This window comes from Myzus persicae, unplaced genomic scaffold, assembly GCF_001856785.1.
Source record: "Myzus persicae strain clone G006 unplaced genomic scaffold, MPER_G0061.0, whole genome shotgun sequence".
NCBI classification, from domain to species: Eukaryota; Metazoa; Arthropoda; class Insecta; order Hemiptera; family Aphididae; genus Myzus; species Myzus persicae.
In genome coordinates, this window is record NW_019100537.1 from 65,919 (window position 1) to 80,301 (window position 14,383).

Below are 14,383 nucleotides of genomic sequence, written 5' to 3' on the forward strand. Positions count from 1 at the left end.
TGAGGTAATAGGTTCCAATAATCTTGTCCACGCAGGCAAAGTGTATGAATTTAATCAAGCAATGGAATAAAATGTATTGGTTCCTTTAAAAAATCTTCAATAAGCCAACAATAATTCATGTGAAAAACTTGGTGTGTTGGTCTGAATTCGTCCGAACTAACTTATAGTAGCCATTAATACGTACCAACGTGAAAATATGAATAGACGTATTATATATTGATAAATAGAAGTGTTTCATGCAACTGTTGATGCATCCAATCTCTATTAAACATTTCTTTGCAAGGTTATCAATAACATAAAATTCTGGTTGTACTGTTATAAATAATACGGTTATACTGTACCTAATAGCTCATAAGCTCAAGTGAAGTAAGTATCATAAAATATAATCTTTTAATCTTTTATAATATGATATTGTGAACCATCAAAACAATTTTACGACAATATTAGTTGAAAAACATAATGGTATACAGTTTATTATTCTATATTCTAAATACGATGTAGGAATAAACTATTTATGGATTAATACAATGAATTGTCTGATTAGAAAATCCGGTAATATAACGTGATTGATCGATATTCAATTTTTTAGTGGCTAGGTAGTATAGTTAGGTACTCGAGTAATATTTCATACTAATTATCGACCGTTGATTTTACACTTAAAATGTTTCGGCGTGTAGTGTATACCTAGGTAATGTAACGTAACTAACATTTGTTAAAGTATTTTAATTTGTAGTTTTACTTAATTGAATCATCAATGTCTGATAAAAATGAAAATATCATGGAGAGTACTCCCAGAACCTACGGGCCAAAGGCGACGGTGCCACAAGTAGTTTTCACAATAAACTTTATATTCAAACATTTTTAAAAATAAAACAAACTTCCACACATCCAATGAAATATCATAGATTTTCGCTACTACGGCGCAGAGTTTTCTACTAATTGGATTGGGCATGGAATAGGAATGCCCACAATTATTAATTATAATAAAATTGATTCAACATTTATATCAAAATCCACACAGTGACGTCTCTTAACATTAACAGAAAGTTGTGTGTATGGTCAGTATAAATGATAAATATACGGTTGTTGGTAAGTAAAACATTTGTAAATAATGGGAATACTCTTTATGTTGTAAATAGAGGAATATTAGAACCACCAAGCGTTTTCTAACTCAAAATCATTAATTTATTCTAAAATATTGAACTCCTTCGAGTCTTTCTTGTCTACTTGGCATTTATAAATTTCTCTCTTTACATCACATGTGTTAACAACTAGTTGTTGTAGTAATAACGCATCGACATCACCGATACGTTAAGTACAAGTGCAGCCACATTGTAGTTTCAATGTTGATTCTACTTGATGTAATTAGTAATTACTAATTATAATATTATGTGCACTGAGATTTCAGATTTCATCTGGATATGAAAATCTTTAAAATTAAAAGATAACCTAAAAATATCAACAAAAAAAAGTTGAGTTTATTAAAGAGCTATATAGGTTTGCCTATTGTTCTGTTCATCAAACTGAAAATCAGAACACTATTATATACAGTGTACACCTCAAGTGTTACTAAATATTTTACACGACTTATACAGTTATGTGTCGTATTTTAAATAAAAATGATTGCGGAGTATAATATCATAGTATATCATTAATATACTAACTGCTGTTTGCCCGTTAATTCAAATCTCCCATCACACTTTGAGGCAACAAATATATTTACTCAATTTTACTTTTATATTTTCACTATTATGGAGGGAGTATATTATTCATATTTCATCCGACTGGAAGTTTTCCATCGGGATTCCCGCAAAAAAGGTATGGAAGGAAGAAGTGCATGATTTTCGCCAACGTTCCCAGTATTTTCGGATGGATATTACTGTACAAGGTACAACACACAATCCGCGGTTGCACTTTACGCGTCTACCGTGCTGATGGCCATGGAGAATAACTATATCAACTCAACTACTTGGATTCCCATAACAATATTAGGTATGTGGCATGAAACTGTACAGATTTTAATTAATATATTGAAGCTAAATAAAGTCAAGCAATAGCTCTATAAAATATTTATTCAAAGAAAAAATACACACTCATAAAAATGTTAAACAAATAAACATTTTAAGGTGTATCTATAGTTTATGCTATTCATGTCTTTTACAATGTTTACCAATTAAACGATTTAAAGATTATACTTAGTAATGTATCGATTGATTAGAAAAACTGCCGATATTTATAATGACGTATTTAATATCGATTAGTAACTATTTTTTAGTACCTAATATCGACAGTTGATTTTTAGTATTTAACTCAATTAGTAGCTCGTACCCAGATAGGCATTTATTTATTTATTTATTGTGTATTGTAGTCCTACTTAAACGACTCATAAATGAAGAATAAAAATGAAAATACTTCGAAAACTTATGGCACAAAAGCCACGGTGGCACAAGTATGTACAACAATATTTTATTATTATGCTTAAAAGTATAAAAAGAACTAAAAAAATGCTACAACATATTTTGCATTCAAATATTGTAGATTTTTGCTACAATAGCGCAGAGTTTTCTATTAATTGGATTGGGTATGGAACTAGGAATGCCCGTAATTGTTATACAACAATTGTATCAAAATTCAGACAGTGAATTCTCATTAACATTAACTGAAATTTCGTGGTATGGTAAGTATAACAACACTTGAACAGTGTAGAATAGGTAACATATATATATATCAAAGTAACGGAAATAATATAATAATGTTGATGAAAAAATTGAATTGTTCTAATTTATGAGCATCGGGATTGCAGAACATGAAAACAATTTGAAAGTAATAACTAATAAATTGATGCAAAGATTTAATGATTTGCTTAAATCTGTTCATTAAACATAAATGGGAATACTTCACGTCAAAGGCTCAAGTAGTGCCAGTAGTGGTACGCGCCTTACGTCGATGTGTGTCATACAGAGTGATTTAACAATCCAACCATTTTTTCAGTTCATTGCTGTTTCCTTAGTAGTTGCAATTTCAATTAGACTTGAATAAGTTACTCTAGATTTTGATACATTTTTTTTTAAAATTTCGAGACAATTTTGGATCGGTCCCGAACCCATACCGATAATTAATGACTCAGATTACCGTGGTTCATTCCGACGAACGTACATATTTCGATGTAAGATTCTTGACATGTGCAACCCATTTTCACACAGATAAGTCCTATCTTTTTTTTTTGGTTGAAAAATGGTATGCCTAGCCGTAAAGTACGACTGTTAGGCGTAGTTAAATATTTGTTCAACATTTCCATTACTTTATCATACTCTATATCGTTCGGTGTACTATGGGAACATAATATAAACTAAATAGAACTTAATGAATTTGTTCATTGACCGACGATAAAAATATGGCTCTCTGTTATGGACCCTTATATGTTTTTATAATATACAGAATGATTCAACAATCATGATCACTCATAATTTTCATTTGGTACTGATTTTATCACAATTCTGATTTTAAAACACCAAATACTCAAATTCTTAGATTTTTTACACCATTTAAATATTATGTTGTGTTGATAAAAACATGTACTAAATAACTACCACACTTTTATACTGTAAATTAATCAATTTTAAAAATTATTTATGTGGATAAATATATATTTAAAGGAGTAGTTTCTGAATTATTAAAATTGATATAAAATATAATTGTAGCATTAACATGTTATAATAATTTAATAAATGGCTACTTAACTGAATATAATACATACCTACCTATTTTATATTTTATCGAAGACTAGTATTAAAAATGATTATTCATGGTAAATTTAAAACTAAATATTAATTTAAATTACATGCTGTACAGGGCCATATTGATCTATATTAAATGTGCAATGTATTTAAGATACTTAAATGTATAAGGTTTAATATTATGTATTGCTTAAAATCACTTCGTAAATAAGCCATTATTTCTCGAATAAAGTAAAGAATAAAAAATGGTTATTGTGAGTTATCCCTGAGAGATAGACAGAATATGCCATCGCGGACTTTTACGTAGACCTTTTAAAGGTCAGTACAATAATGTAGAACATTATTTTGATATATCTCTTAGGGTTCAGGCAGCGTTTGCAACGCAAGCGCAACAAATATGATTATTTACGACATCGCATTCGAAACCTTAAAATATATCAGTGTTTCTCAATTATATTATGCATGTTATATACATATAAACCTTCCCCTTGAATCAATTTGACAATTAAAAAAACCTACATCTAAATCCGTTGGGTAGTTTTAAAGATCTAAGGAAACACATCGATAGGCAGGCAGCGGAAGAACGACTTTGTTTTATACTGTGTAGTGATGATAGTGACAGTGACGAATAAAAAGTGGAAAAATGTTCCAGAGGGGACCCTCCGTATAGCTCTAAACGTTCCTTATATAATTTTATGTATAGTGTCTAATGTGTAAAATCTTAATTTGTTAGAGGGGACGCTTTTTAACCTACCAACCAAATCCCCGGTCCTCTTGCGATGGGGGGAGCGGGCCCCACTTTAACCACTGGATGAATATAATATTATGTACAGTAAATCAAAAAACACGTCATATTCCAACTACATTCGTACAGCACATACGATTCCGATCAAGGTCATTTAATTTCTTTAACTTGTATTATTATAGGGAGTTTATTATGTATATTTCATCCGGCCGGAAGTGTTCTTTCGGGATTACTGCAGGAAAGATTTGGAAGAAAACGATGCATGATTATCGCCAACTTCCCGAGTATTTTCGGATGGATTTTACTATACTACACTCACTCCGTGGTTTCTCTTTACGCGTCGACTGTAATGATGGGCTTGAGCATAGGTTTCAGTGAAGCTCCGATATTTTCTTACGTCGGCGAGATAACCGAACCTAGGCTCAGGGGAGCGATGGCTTCGTTGACGTCTACAGCTCCTATGTTCGGAGGATCGTTTTTATTCACTTTGGGATATTTCTTTGAATGGCGAACCGTCGCATTGCTGAGTACACTTTGTCCGATCACTAGTATATGCGTTGTCATGTTGGTATGTTCTTAGAATATTTAATAATATTTTGTATTGTTTTATTTTTACTCATATTTAAATTGTATATCGGTCCCCATTTTTTTATTAGATTCCAGAGTCACCTATATGGTTGGTTTCTAAAGGAGAAAATGAAAAAGCCGAAAAGGCCTTGTGTTGGCTAAGAGGATGGGTGAAACCTGAAGTGGTAAAAATGGAATATCTCGAACTCGTCCGGTATAATGAAGTATCTGGAACTCAACGGTTAGCTCGTGACGCTAATCACAAAAATCTATTTTCAAAATTAGCCCAATTTAAGGAGCCGTCGGTGTACAGACCTCTTAGACTAATCATATTTTATTTCTTCACTTCTATTATCATGGGCAGTATACCTTGGAAACCGTTTATTGGTAAGATCATGACAGAAGTTGGCTTATTGAATAATCAAAGTTTACTACTGGTAAATATATTACTATACTGTATAATTGTTTATTATAAACACCAAAAGGAACAATAATGTTTATTTTTTTAAAATTATTTGTAGGTTGTTTTCGCTGTACTACAAAATATCTCATGTATGATTGTAGTCTCCGCCGTCCATTATCTAGGGAAAAGGTTTTTGACTAATTTGACATTTTCAGTCAACACATTATTGATGTTTCTATTCGGAATTTACATTATTGCCATGAAGAATAACTATATCTGTTCAACTCCTTGGATTCCTATAACTATATTATGTGGAATTTCCTTTTTTGGGGCAGCAATTATTATTTTGCCATGGATGTTATTAAGCGAAGTTTTTCCGAACAAGTAGGTACAGCCAATAACAAATTTAATATCACACGGGTATAAGGTATTAGTATGCCTACTTATGTTTAGGACTATAATTATAATAGCAACTAATCGACTTTAACTTAAACAAACTCAATAGGTCAGTTGTCAATCCAGTACCTACTTGCTTTCCAAGAAAAGTTGAGTTATACAGCTAGTAGTAACCTAAATTACTTCTTTAGTATCATCGATAGGTATTTAGATATAAAATAAACTCATGCACGGGCTGCATGCAAAATTAATTAATTCAATGGTAATTTCAATTTCCTTTTTTTTGTTTCTGACAGATTTTTAGTAATATGTTTTCCAGGTTATAATTACTAATATTAATTTCGTAAGACATATTTATAGTTCATAGAATTTTCTTGCAAGGGAAAAATATCAAGTAGCGATGATAGTACTAATTGTATTCATTAGTTTATTAAGTATACCGTATTCATTAACAATACTAGTTATATATTATAAACCATAAAAGTTCAACTAAACAGTGCTTGGAATAATAAATTATTGTTTATTATAAAAAACTAAAAATAGTGGTAGTACAACTATTTAGGACTTAGGTACCAACTCTACTAAAAATAATGTTTCATTTTATGTACACATTACACAATTGTTATAGGTAACGACTAACGACGGTAACGTAATAGCAGAAATAAATAGGTACCGATTTGATTTAATTTAATTTGCTCTGTAGAATTTAATTAATTAAATACAATCGGAGCTCAGCAAGAATTGTTTTGTGGTATCTAGAGACCCAACATAATAATTATTATCCCATAACCGTTAATATAATAGACTAATATTCCCAGACAAGTGTCACTAAAGAGGGAATTCCTTGACTCGTATTCAAAATTTTAATCTTAATTTTAATCTCTCATCACGTTTACAAGGGTATTGGGCTCAAAAGTACAGTTTGTGTATCTATTTCTTACTGTAAAAAATGCATAATAGACTAGCTGTTATCAACACATTAAGTCAATGATAATATTAGGTATATAAATTATAAAACGAAATCAACACAATAAAAATCTAAACATTAGAGTAATTATTACTCTTATTCAATAGGTAATATTATGTGAAGAATATTAGGTCTTGAAATGTTGGAACAAAATAAAGTAAAAATGCCAACGACCATACCACGTTGAATACACCAGTTCTCGTCCGATCACTGAAGTTAAGCAACGTCGGGCGTAGTTAGTACTTGGATGGGTGACCGCTTGGGAACACTACGTGCCGTTGGCATTTTTTTATTTCATGTATATTTGATATTTTTTTTCATATGTTTAACCATGCATAAACGTAAATCTTACAATATACTAGCTATATACTTATATATATAATACTGTGCATCGGGTTTCTTTATTTTGAATTGTAATAATCTCTAATATTAGACTCTAATAATGAATAGTTAATATAATTTATATTCTTTTTTTTTATCGTAGTTCAAAATTATTTTGATATTTAATAATTGCCGACAGTTATTTACACTTACTCGTCAAAATATAATACCGTGTACCTATCCAACTATTTTTAATTGAATATAATTACCTATAATAATTACTGTATATTTTAGTTTTTGAATTATATCAATAATTATACTAATTAGGTAGTATGTCTTTGGTTCATACAACATAATACAATATTATTGAATTTAATTAAATACAATTTTTATTACAGAAGTCGAGGAATCGCAACTGGATTAACTGCAGGATTGACATATTTACAAATATTCATTTTAACAAAATCATACTTAACAGTAGAGACCCTCTTAACCTTGGAATACACGATGGTTTTCTTTGGTTGTTTTGGCATTCTTGGATCACTCTACTTCTACTTTTATTTACCAGAAACAGAAAATAAAACATTGTTAGAAATCGAAGAATTTTTTACATAAATACTTAATGATTTATTTTTAAGAAAGGGGGGACTTATGTTTGTCCCCCATACTATAAAAAGGTGAAAAACATACCTACAGACATTTGTTTTTTTTTTAATTTCCATGTACACTTTTATCCATTGTCATAAATAATGTATAGATTATCTATGTACATTGAGAAAACTCCAAACGGCAATAACACACTAAACCTATCACATTCTGCAAAACTTTAGCCGAACCAACTCTGTTTTATTGCTTTTAATTTTAGAGTGAACTCATCCATTACCTACAGTATTATCGAACTTTAAGTTAAGAACGTTACCTGCAGGACACAATTGTTCTACGTTGGCTATTTTACGTTGGAATTTGTATGCAATTTTTTTTTTTTTTTTTAATTGATTGAAAAAGAAATTTAATACAAATTATTTTTAAACAAATATAACATTTTCGATTATCTATTTCCTTTAAGCAGTTTAAGCTGGGCTAGTGTTGGAGATTGGAAAGATAGTTATATAACTTTATAAGCATGTAAATTATTACAACTGTTTAAAAATGCTTATAAATTGTATAAAAATCAAAATATCCTATAAAAGCTTATGTAGGGACACGGGTATTATTCTTAGCTTAATATTTGATATTAAGTGAATTCATTATTTCACTCTAATATTGAAACTATAAACCCAGAGTGGCAGAGGCCAGAGTTCAAGGGTTGGTTCCACTAAACATAAATTTTTTGTTGTGTGTGGGTCAGAGAGAGAAAACAAATGGCGCTCTGACATCATTTTAAGAAGACTGTTTGTTTTCTCTCTCGTTCTCACGTGCAACAGACAAACCGCATTTAGGCAAAATCATTTTTTTAATGAGTTCGAGAAATCTTAGAGTTTAATAGCCCATACCAAAAATACCATTATTTTTTAGGGTATAACTATCAGTTTGTCTAATTATTGTCTAAAAACAATTTAAACATTATATAAATATACAACATTTTTTCTAATTTTTAAAGTCAAATACCTAATAATAAAATATAAAACCGACGTGTCAAACCCTTACAAATATTATTCACTATCATTTTTGTAATAGGTGATTTTATTCAAAAATCATTAAAAGCGATTTTAGGTAAAAGTGTCATATTCATGTTGATCGTGAGTGTGAAAGAAAACAAATAGTGCTCTGGCATCATGAAGTTAATTTTGTTAGCAAGCATAGACATAAGACATATTATAAAACAACTAGATAGCGGACTGCATATACATTCCCACAGGAACGTTGAAGTCTTGCGGCCATAATATGTCAAGAGGGCAATGTTTACAAAATAACTCAATGGATAATATACCTATGCATATTTATATGGTACATCGTATATTATAATAATTATTATGTATATTATCAACCATGCAATTTTTCCCGGTTTGCATATGGCTGCCCGACTTCAATATCCAATAATCCTGTAGTTGGCTATCAAGTTGTCTTGTATGTCAGCTTATTGTTCTGTGATGTCAGTAAGCCAGTTTTTTGTTATCGGTTAACCGTTAGAATGTCATATTCTAACGGTTTATGTATGTAATCACATATAATCACATTTGTTATCAGAAGAAACGTTATCAAACTTAGACCTTTTGTAGTTTTGTCACAGTATAGAATAATTTTTTAACTTTCTGCTTAATACTTCTAGTTTGTTCTAACTTCTGAGTAGTTTCCGTAAATCGTGATAGAATTTTCAAATACTAAGTACTAAATTATAATGTTAAATATTATTTTTAAATGAGGTCGCATTTCAAGTACGAAAAAAATTGAAAACCATCTTTTTTGCTAATACTCACATCATGTCATTGTTCTCTCGAATTTATCGTTTATTTACCGTCTAGTCTTCGCTACTTCAAACTGTGTACGATTGCATTAGATTTATTACCTATGTATTCTTCGTCTTGAACGTGTTTGAAAGATATCTGATGCAATGGTTCGACTGAAGTTGTCGTGTCTGTTTCTGTGCGTTATCGGGTTCTCAATTGTTACACTGCTATGCTTGTATCTCCCCGACAAGCCGATTGCGTATAACATTGGTAGGTTGTCAGCCCTTAATGCCAGTATTTTACTTGGCAGCCATTCGGTTCAACTGTTTCAGACCAAGTAAGACATATTACACAACATTGCAAGTGCAACGCATGTTGATTTTACATACCTAACATAATAATTAACCACCATAAATCTTTACATTTTAAGTGACTTGTATCGCTTATTTATATCCATATGCTAACATTTTATTGTCTGCAGGAAAAATGAAGAAGTGGTTATAGCTGTAGTGATTTGTGGAAATCGTACGTCCGAAGCACTAGTTATGATTAAATCAGCAATCGTCTTCCGAGGTAATTCAGATCTGAGAATTGTTGTGATTGCTGAAAAAAACATTCAACAAGAATTTGATGAAACTGTGAGTATTGTTAGGTATATTACTGTCATACAAAATTCAAAATGTATATATTATTATATTCATGTATATGTATCGTTTATGGATCTTGTTTTAGTTACGCGATTGGAGGCTATTGACTAATGATTCATTTTCGTACGAGATACATAGTATTATCTTTCCTAAAGAACATTCTGATGAATGGAGAAAACTATTTCAGCCATGCGCATCTGAACGTCTTTTTTTGCCAGTAAATATGGTTCAAATCAATGTGTTAATATAATATATATATAGCATTTGTAATTATTTTTCCATTTAAAATTTCAGACAGTTTTAAATCATTTAGACTCAATTCTCTACGTAGACACTGATACCTTATTCTTAAGCAGCGTGGAAGATGTATGGAAACATTTTTCTAAAATGAATTCTTCCCAATTGGCTGCAATGGTACCGGAACATGAAGACATGAATGTTGGGTGGTACAATAGATTTGCCAATCATCCATATTATGGAAAATTAGGTTAGTGTCTGTATAAAATGTGTAGCCAAATAATATTATACATAATATACACTTTAGGATTGAATTCTGGTGTAATGTTAATGAATCTCACCCGTATGAGAGAATTTGATTGGATAAGTCGACTAGCGCCTGTCTTGGAAAAATATAGACTATACCTGACTTGGGGAGATCAAGATATTATAAATGTGATTTTTCACGATCATCCAGGTAAAGCTATCATGAAACAATTGTTTAGTATATTTTTAACATGATTGTTATGACTTATTTTAGATAAGGTTTATGTATATCCGTGTCGATATAATTATCGCTCTGATCATTGTATGTATATGAGCAACTGCAAGTCAGCTGAAGAGGATGGAGTAGCAGTACTTCATGGATCCCGGTCTACGTTTCAGACTAACAAACAACCTGCATTCCGAGCATTATTTAATGCTATGTCCCAAGTATAGGCTACTTCAAAATCATTATAAAATATGTTGGTTTGTTAAAATAAATTTTATTTTACAGTATCAACTTGGGAGTGATCCGGTTAAATATCTCTTGGAGGCATCTGCCAGTCTGCTGAATGAGACTACATCAACCAATTGCGGACGTCTTGCTCCCATATTTACACACAATATGAGACTCATGTTTCAAACAGTATGACAAAGTCAATATACATACATTATTTGTGGTATCAACATAAAAGTGACTAATCACTTTTTAAGCTGATACTTATATTTTTGTATTATGATTTTTAAAACTAAATCTATATTTATTTGAAATGATTAAGTTAAATATGTGAAACGTAAAACCAAATAAGATCTCAAATAATTTAAATATTTTGCTATTGATATAACTTGATATTTTATTTTTAGTTAAAACATGATTTAAAATTACTTTTATCATATTTTCTACTAGTAGATCTAATTGATACCAAATGATCTACTTAATGCCCCATTATGACGTTAGTACCAAATTCAGAAATGTTTTAGTCTTATAATATTTTTATTTTTGTTAAAACTATATACATTTATTTACTAGACATATTTTAGTACCTATGTATTTATGCATACATTTTATTTTTACTAACTGGACTTCTTTAAGTATTTCCTAGTTTATTATTTATATTATAATCACAATTTGTTTTTGAAGTATCAATTACTTTTTTGATTTTCAAAATCAAATAAGAATTTTTTTTTTCATAAAATCTCTTAATGATTCTCGAAATTTGTATTGTATTTATTAATTACTTACCTTAATCTGTGATAAATAATTTTATATTGTACATTTTTAGTAAAAAAAAGTCTATTACGTATAATATTGTATTTTTACTAACACGTCTTTATTAGTTAATAGTTAATTTCAATTAATTTTAATATTTTTCAAAAAAATGTATAAGTACCAAAATATTTTTTGTTATTAAATAATAAATTTAATTGAGTTATAATTAATTTTATTTAGATCCATCTATCCTACCTGATTTACCATTGCTAAGATTTGTTTTTCGTACTTCATGGATTATAACTGGTTTTAATTTTTAATTTTAAAAGAATATGAATAATATAAGTAATGTAAGAGTACATAAAACTATCTTTCCCTAGATGTGAACCATAACTAATATTTAATCTTATGTTACTTATATCATATTCATTTTAGATTTAAATTTGTTTAAGATAAAAAATGTACTACAATTAATAGTTTGATATTATTACTTAAAATCATATAAAACAATGATGGTTATTACTAAACAGTAAAGTGTTAATATTTTCAATATAATTTTCAAGATTCTATGAAAAGTATAGAATACCTGATGTAATTGGTTGTGAAAGACTGAATTCACTACCAATAGTGCCTCCTAATGCATATAACCAACTTTGTTTAAATCATATATTGTGTGTAAATAGAAAAGGATACCATAACATTGAAACTCAATGATAAGTCAGTAATTCTGATAATAATAATTACTCTTAAAACACTAACCATTGAAGTTTAAATTTGTGTACATACCTATTTAATTTTTCTAGTTTCTTTATGTTAAAATAAAAATGTGGAACGTCTTACTTCTACATTTATTACCATATATTACTTAACCAAAAATAGTCAAACGGATGAAATATAATAAAGAATAACCAATTCTATAAAATATAAAAATAATGTTGACATTTTTTCATCTAATAATACTCAATTAAATAGATTAGGTACTTCCTTCTCCTCCACCAATTTGTATTTGACTTTTCTTTAACTTAATGTTTTTAGAATTTTTATTGGACTTCATATGAATCCAAAATAGTCATTATTTTTATTAGAATACAATAAAATTCAGTAGGTATAAAATTAACAATGATTTTTTAATTAAACTTACTTTTTTCTACTTTTCTGCATTTTTATTAGCACCGATTATACTATAAAATTCCATAACGACTTAATTCCTTAGCATATTTGCCTGTTAAAGTGTAACAATTGGACCAAATTTTCATTTTTGAAGCTCAGGGTGATCTTCTATAAATTTGACCAGCCCATATTTTTGTTCTGCTGATACTTAATTTCCTTAACAATTTTTGTATACTTTCTTCATATTATTTTGATTATATAAGAGTAGGTACCTAAGTACACGACTAGCATGTTTGACACGTTTGAAATGTTTAGTAATTGTTTTTTCAAGTACTTACGGGTAGTTAACGCCATTGTAACAATCACATTATCTGTGGACTGTGGTCCGTAAATAATTGTTCTCAGCCGAATAAATTATTATTTCATGGAATAATTACCAATTAAGTGATACGATTTTTATAATTAAAAACATGAAGACTAGAGGATAGATTAAAGAGACCAAACTAATAATGCCATACAACAGCCCGCATATAATAAAAGTCTTGTAACGAGTTGGGTTGCGTGTTAAACGTATTATTTATGATTAGCATTTAGCAATGAATAGCGGTGCATTTGCAATTAACGTTTGGTAAACTGAAACTGAAAGCCAACGTGGCCCGGGCGTTAGGTTGATACTATGGCTTAATTTTAGATAAAAAAATGATCAGGGTGTGCGCTCAAACCCCCAAATGGAGCTCCTGCAAGATGATAAAAAATATTTTGAAAATGATACAGTAGATGCTTAGGTTAGGTTAAGATGCTTAGGTGGGTAGGTAGGTAAATGAATATTTTGATGAACATTTTAAGTCCCTCCAGTCATTCATTTTTGAGCTGAGTACAATAAAAGAACAAAAACGATTCTGAACAATAAAAATATTTTATAAAATATCCTAGACTAATGAAATATAAATAAAATGTAGGTACTTGTTAATATTGGCTAACTGCTTGTCTTCGCTCGGAATAGTTTTTCGTACCCAAATTGTCCTATGATATGATATCATTGAATTCAAATTGAACACATTCTTTGCAGTGACCTAACACACTCTACAGTGTAGACGATGCACCCATTTTCCCACCTTTTTAAAAAAAAATAGAAGAACACAAATCTAATAAAATATTTTATTTAGTATAATTTAAAAATATTGTAAATCACATTAAGTTACTATACATAACATACCAATTATAATATATAATAATCAAAATTCATAAAAAATATTCCAATCTGCAGTCTAATGCATATTTTATGCCATATAATATTATATTTGTAAATTAATCAATATATTAAATTATTATTGTACTTATAAGAAACACATTTTTTTTGAACTTATCTTATTTTTATAACCAAAATATTGTATAAACAAAGTTATTAGTATA

At 29.4% G+C, this 14,383-nt stretch overlaps 2 protein-coding genes across 5 annotated transcripts; both read left to right on the forward strand.

Moving 5' to 3' along the window:
• The first annotated feature begins 572 nt into the window (after window positions 1-572).
• Window positions 573-7,827, forward strand: LOC111031221 (facilitated trehalose transporter Tret1-like). Of its 4 annotated transcripts, none has more exons than XM_022311089.1 (8): window positions 575-1,089; window positions 1,758-1,992; window positions 2,369-2,449; window positions 2,539-2,677; window positions 4,665-5,050; window positions 5,139-5,486; window positions 5,571-5,836; window positions 7,535-7,827. In XM_022311089.1, exons 3-8 carry the CDS (start codon window positions 2,390-2,392, stop codon window positions 7,749-7,751), a joined length of 1,416 nt encoding a protein of 471 aa, XP_022166781.1. In that variant the 5' UTR covers window positions 575-1,089; window positions 1,758-1,992; window positions 2,369-2,389; the 3' UTR covers window positions 7,752-7,827. The 4 variants fall into 4 exon arrangements, with proteins under 4 accessions (XP_022166791.1, XP_022166799.1, XP_022166781.1 ...); XM_022311081.1 differs by having other exon boundaries at window positions 575-826; window positions 906-1,992; XM_022311099.1 differs by having other exon boundaries at window positions 573-1,992; window positions 5,571-5,840; window positions 7,535-7,637.
• A 1,850-nt stretch (window positions 7,828-9,677) lies between these two features.
• LOC111031259 (glucoside xylosyltransferase 1) lies at window positions 9,678-11,813 on the forward strand. The gene is made up of 7 exons (XM_022311134.1): window positions 9,678-9,860; window positions 10,005-10,161; window positions 10,256-10,387; window positions 10,465-10,657; window positions 10,715-10,864; window positions 10,928-11,100; window positions 11,165-11,813. Exons 1-7 carry the CDS (start codon window positions 9,688-9,690, stop codon window positions 11,300-11,302), a joined length of 1,116 nt encoding a protein of 371 aa, XP_022166826.1. The 5' UTR covers window positions 9,678-9,687; the 3' UTR covers window positions 11,303-11,813.
• The last annotated feature ends 2,570 nt before the right edge of the window (window positions 11,814-14,383 follow it).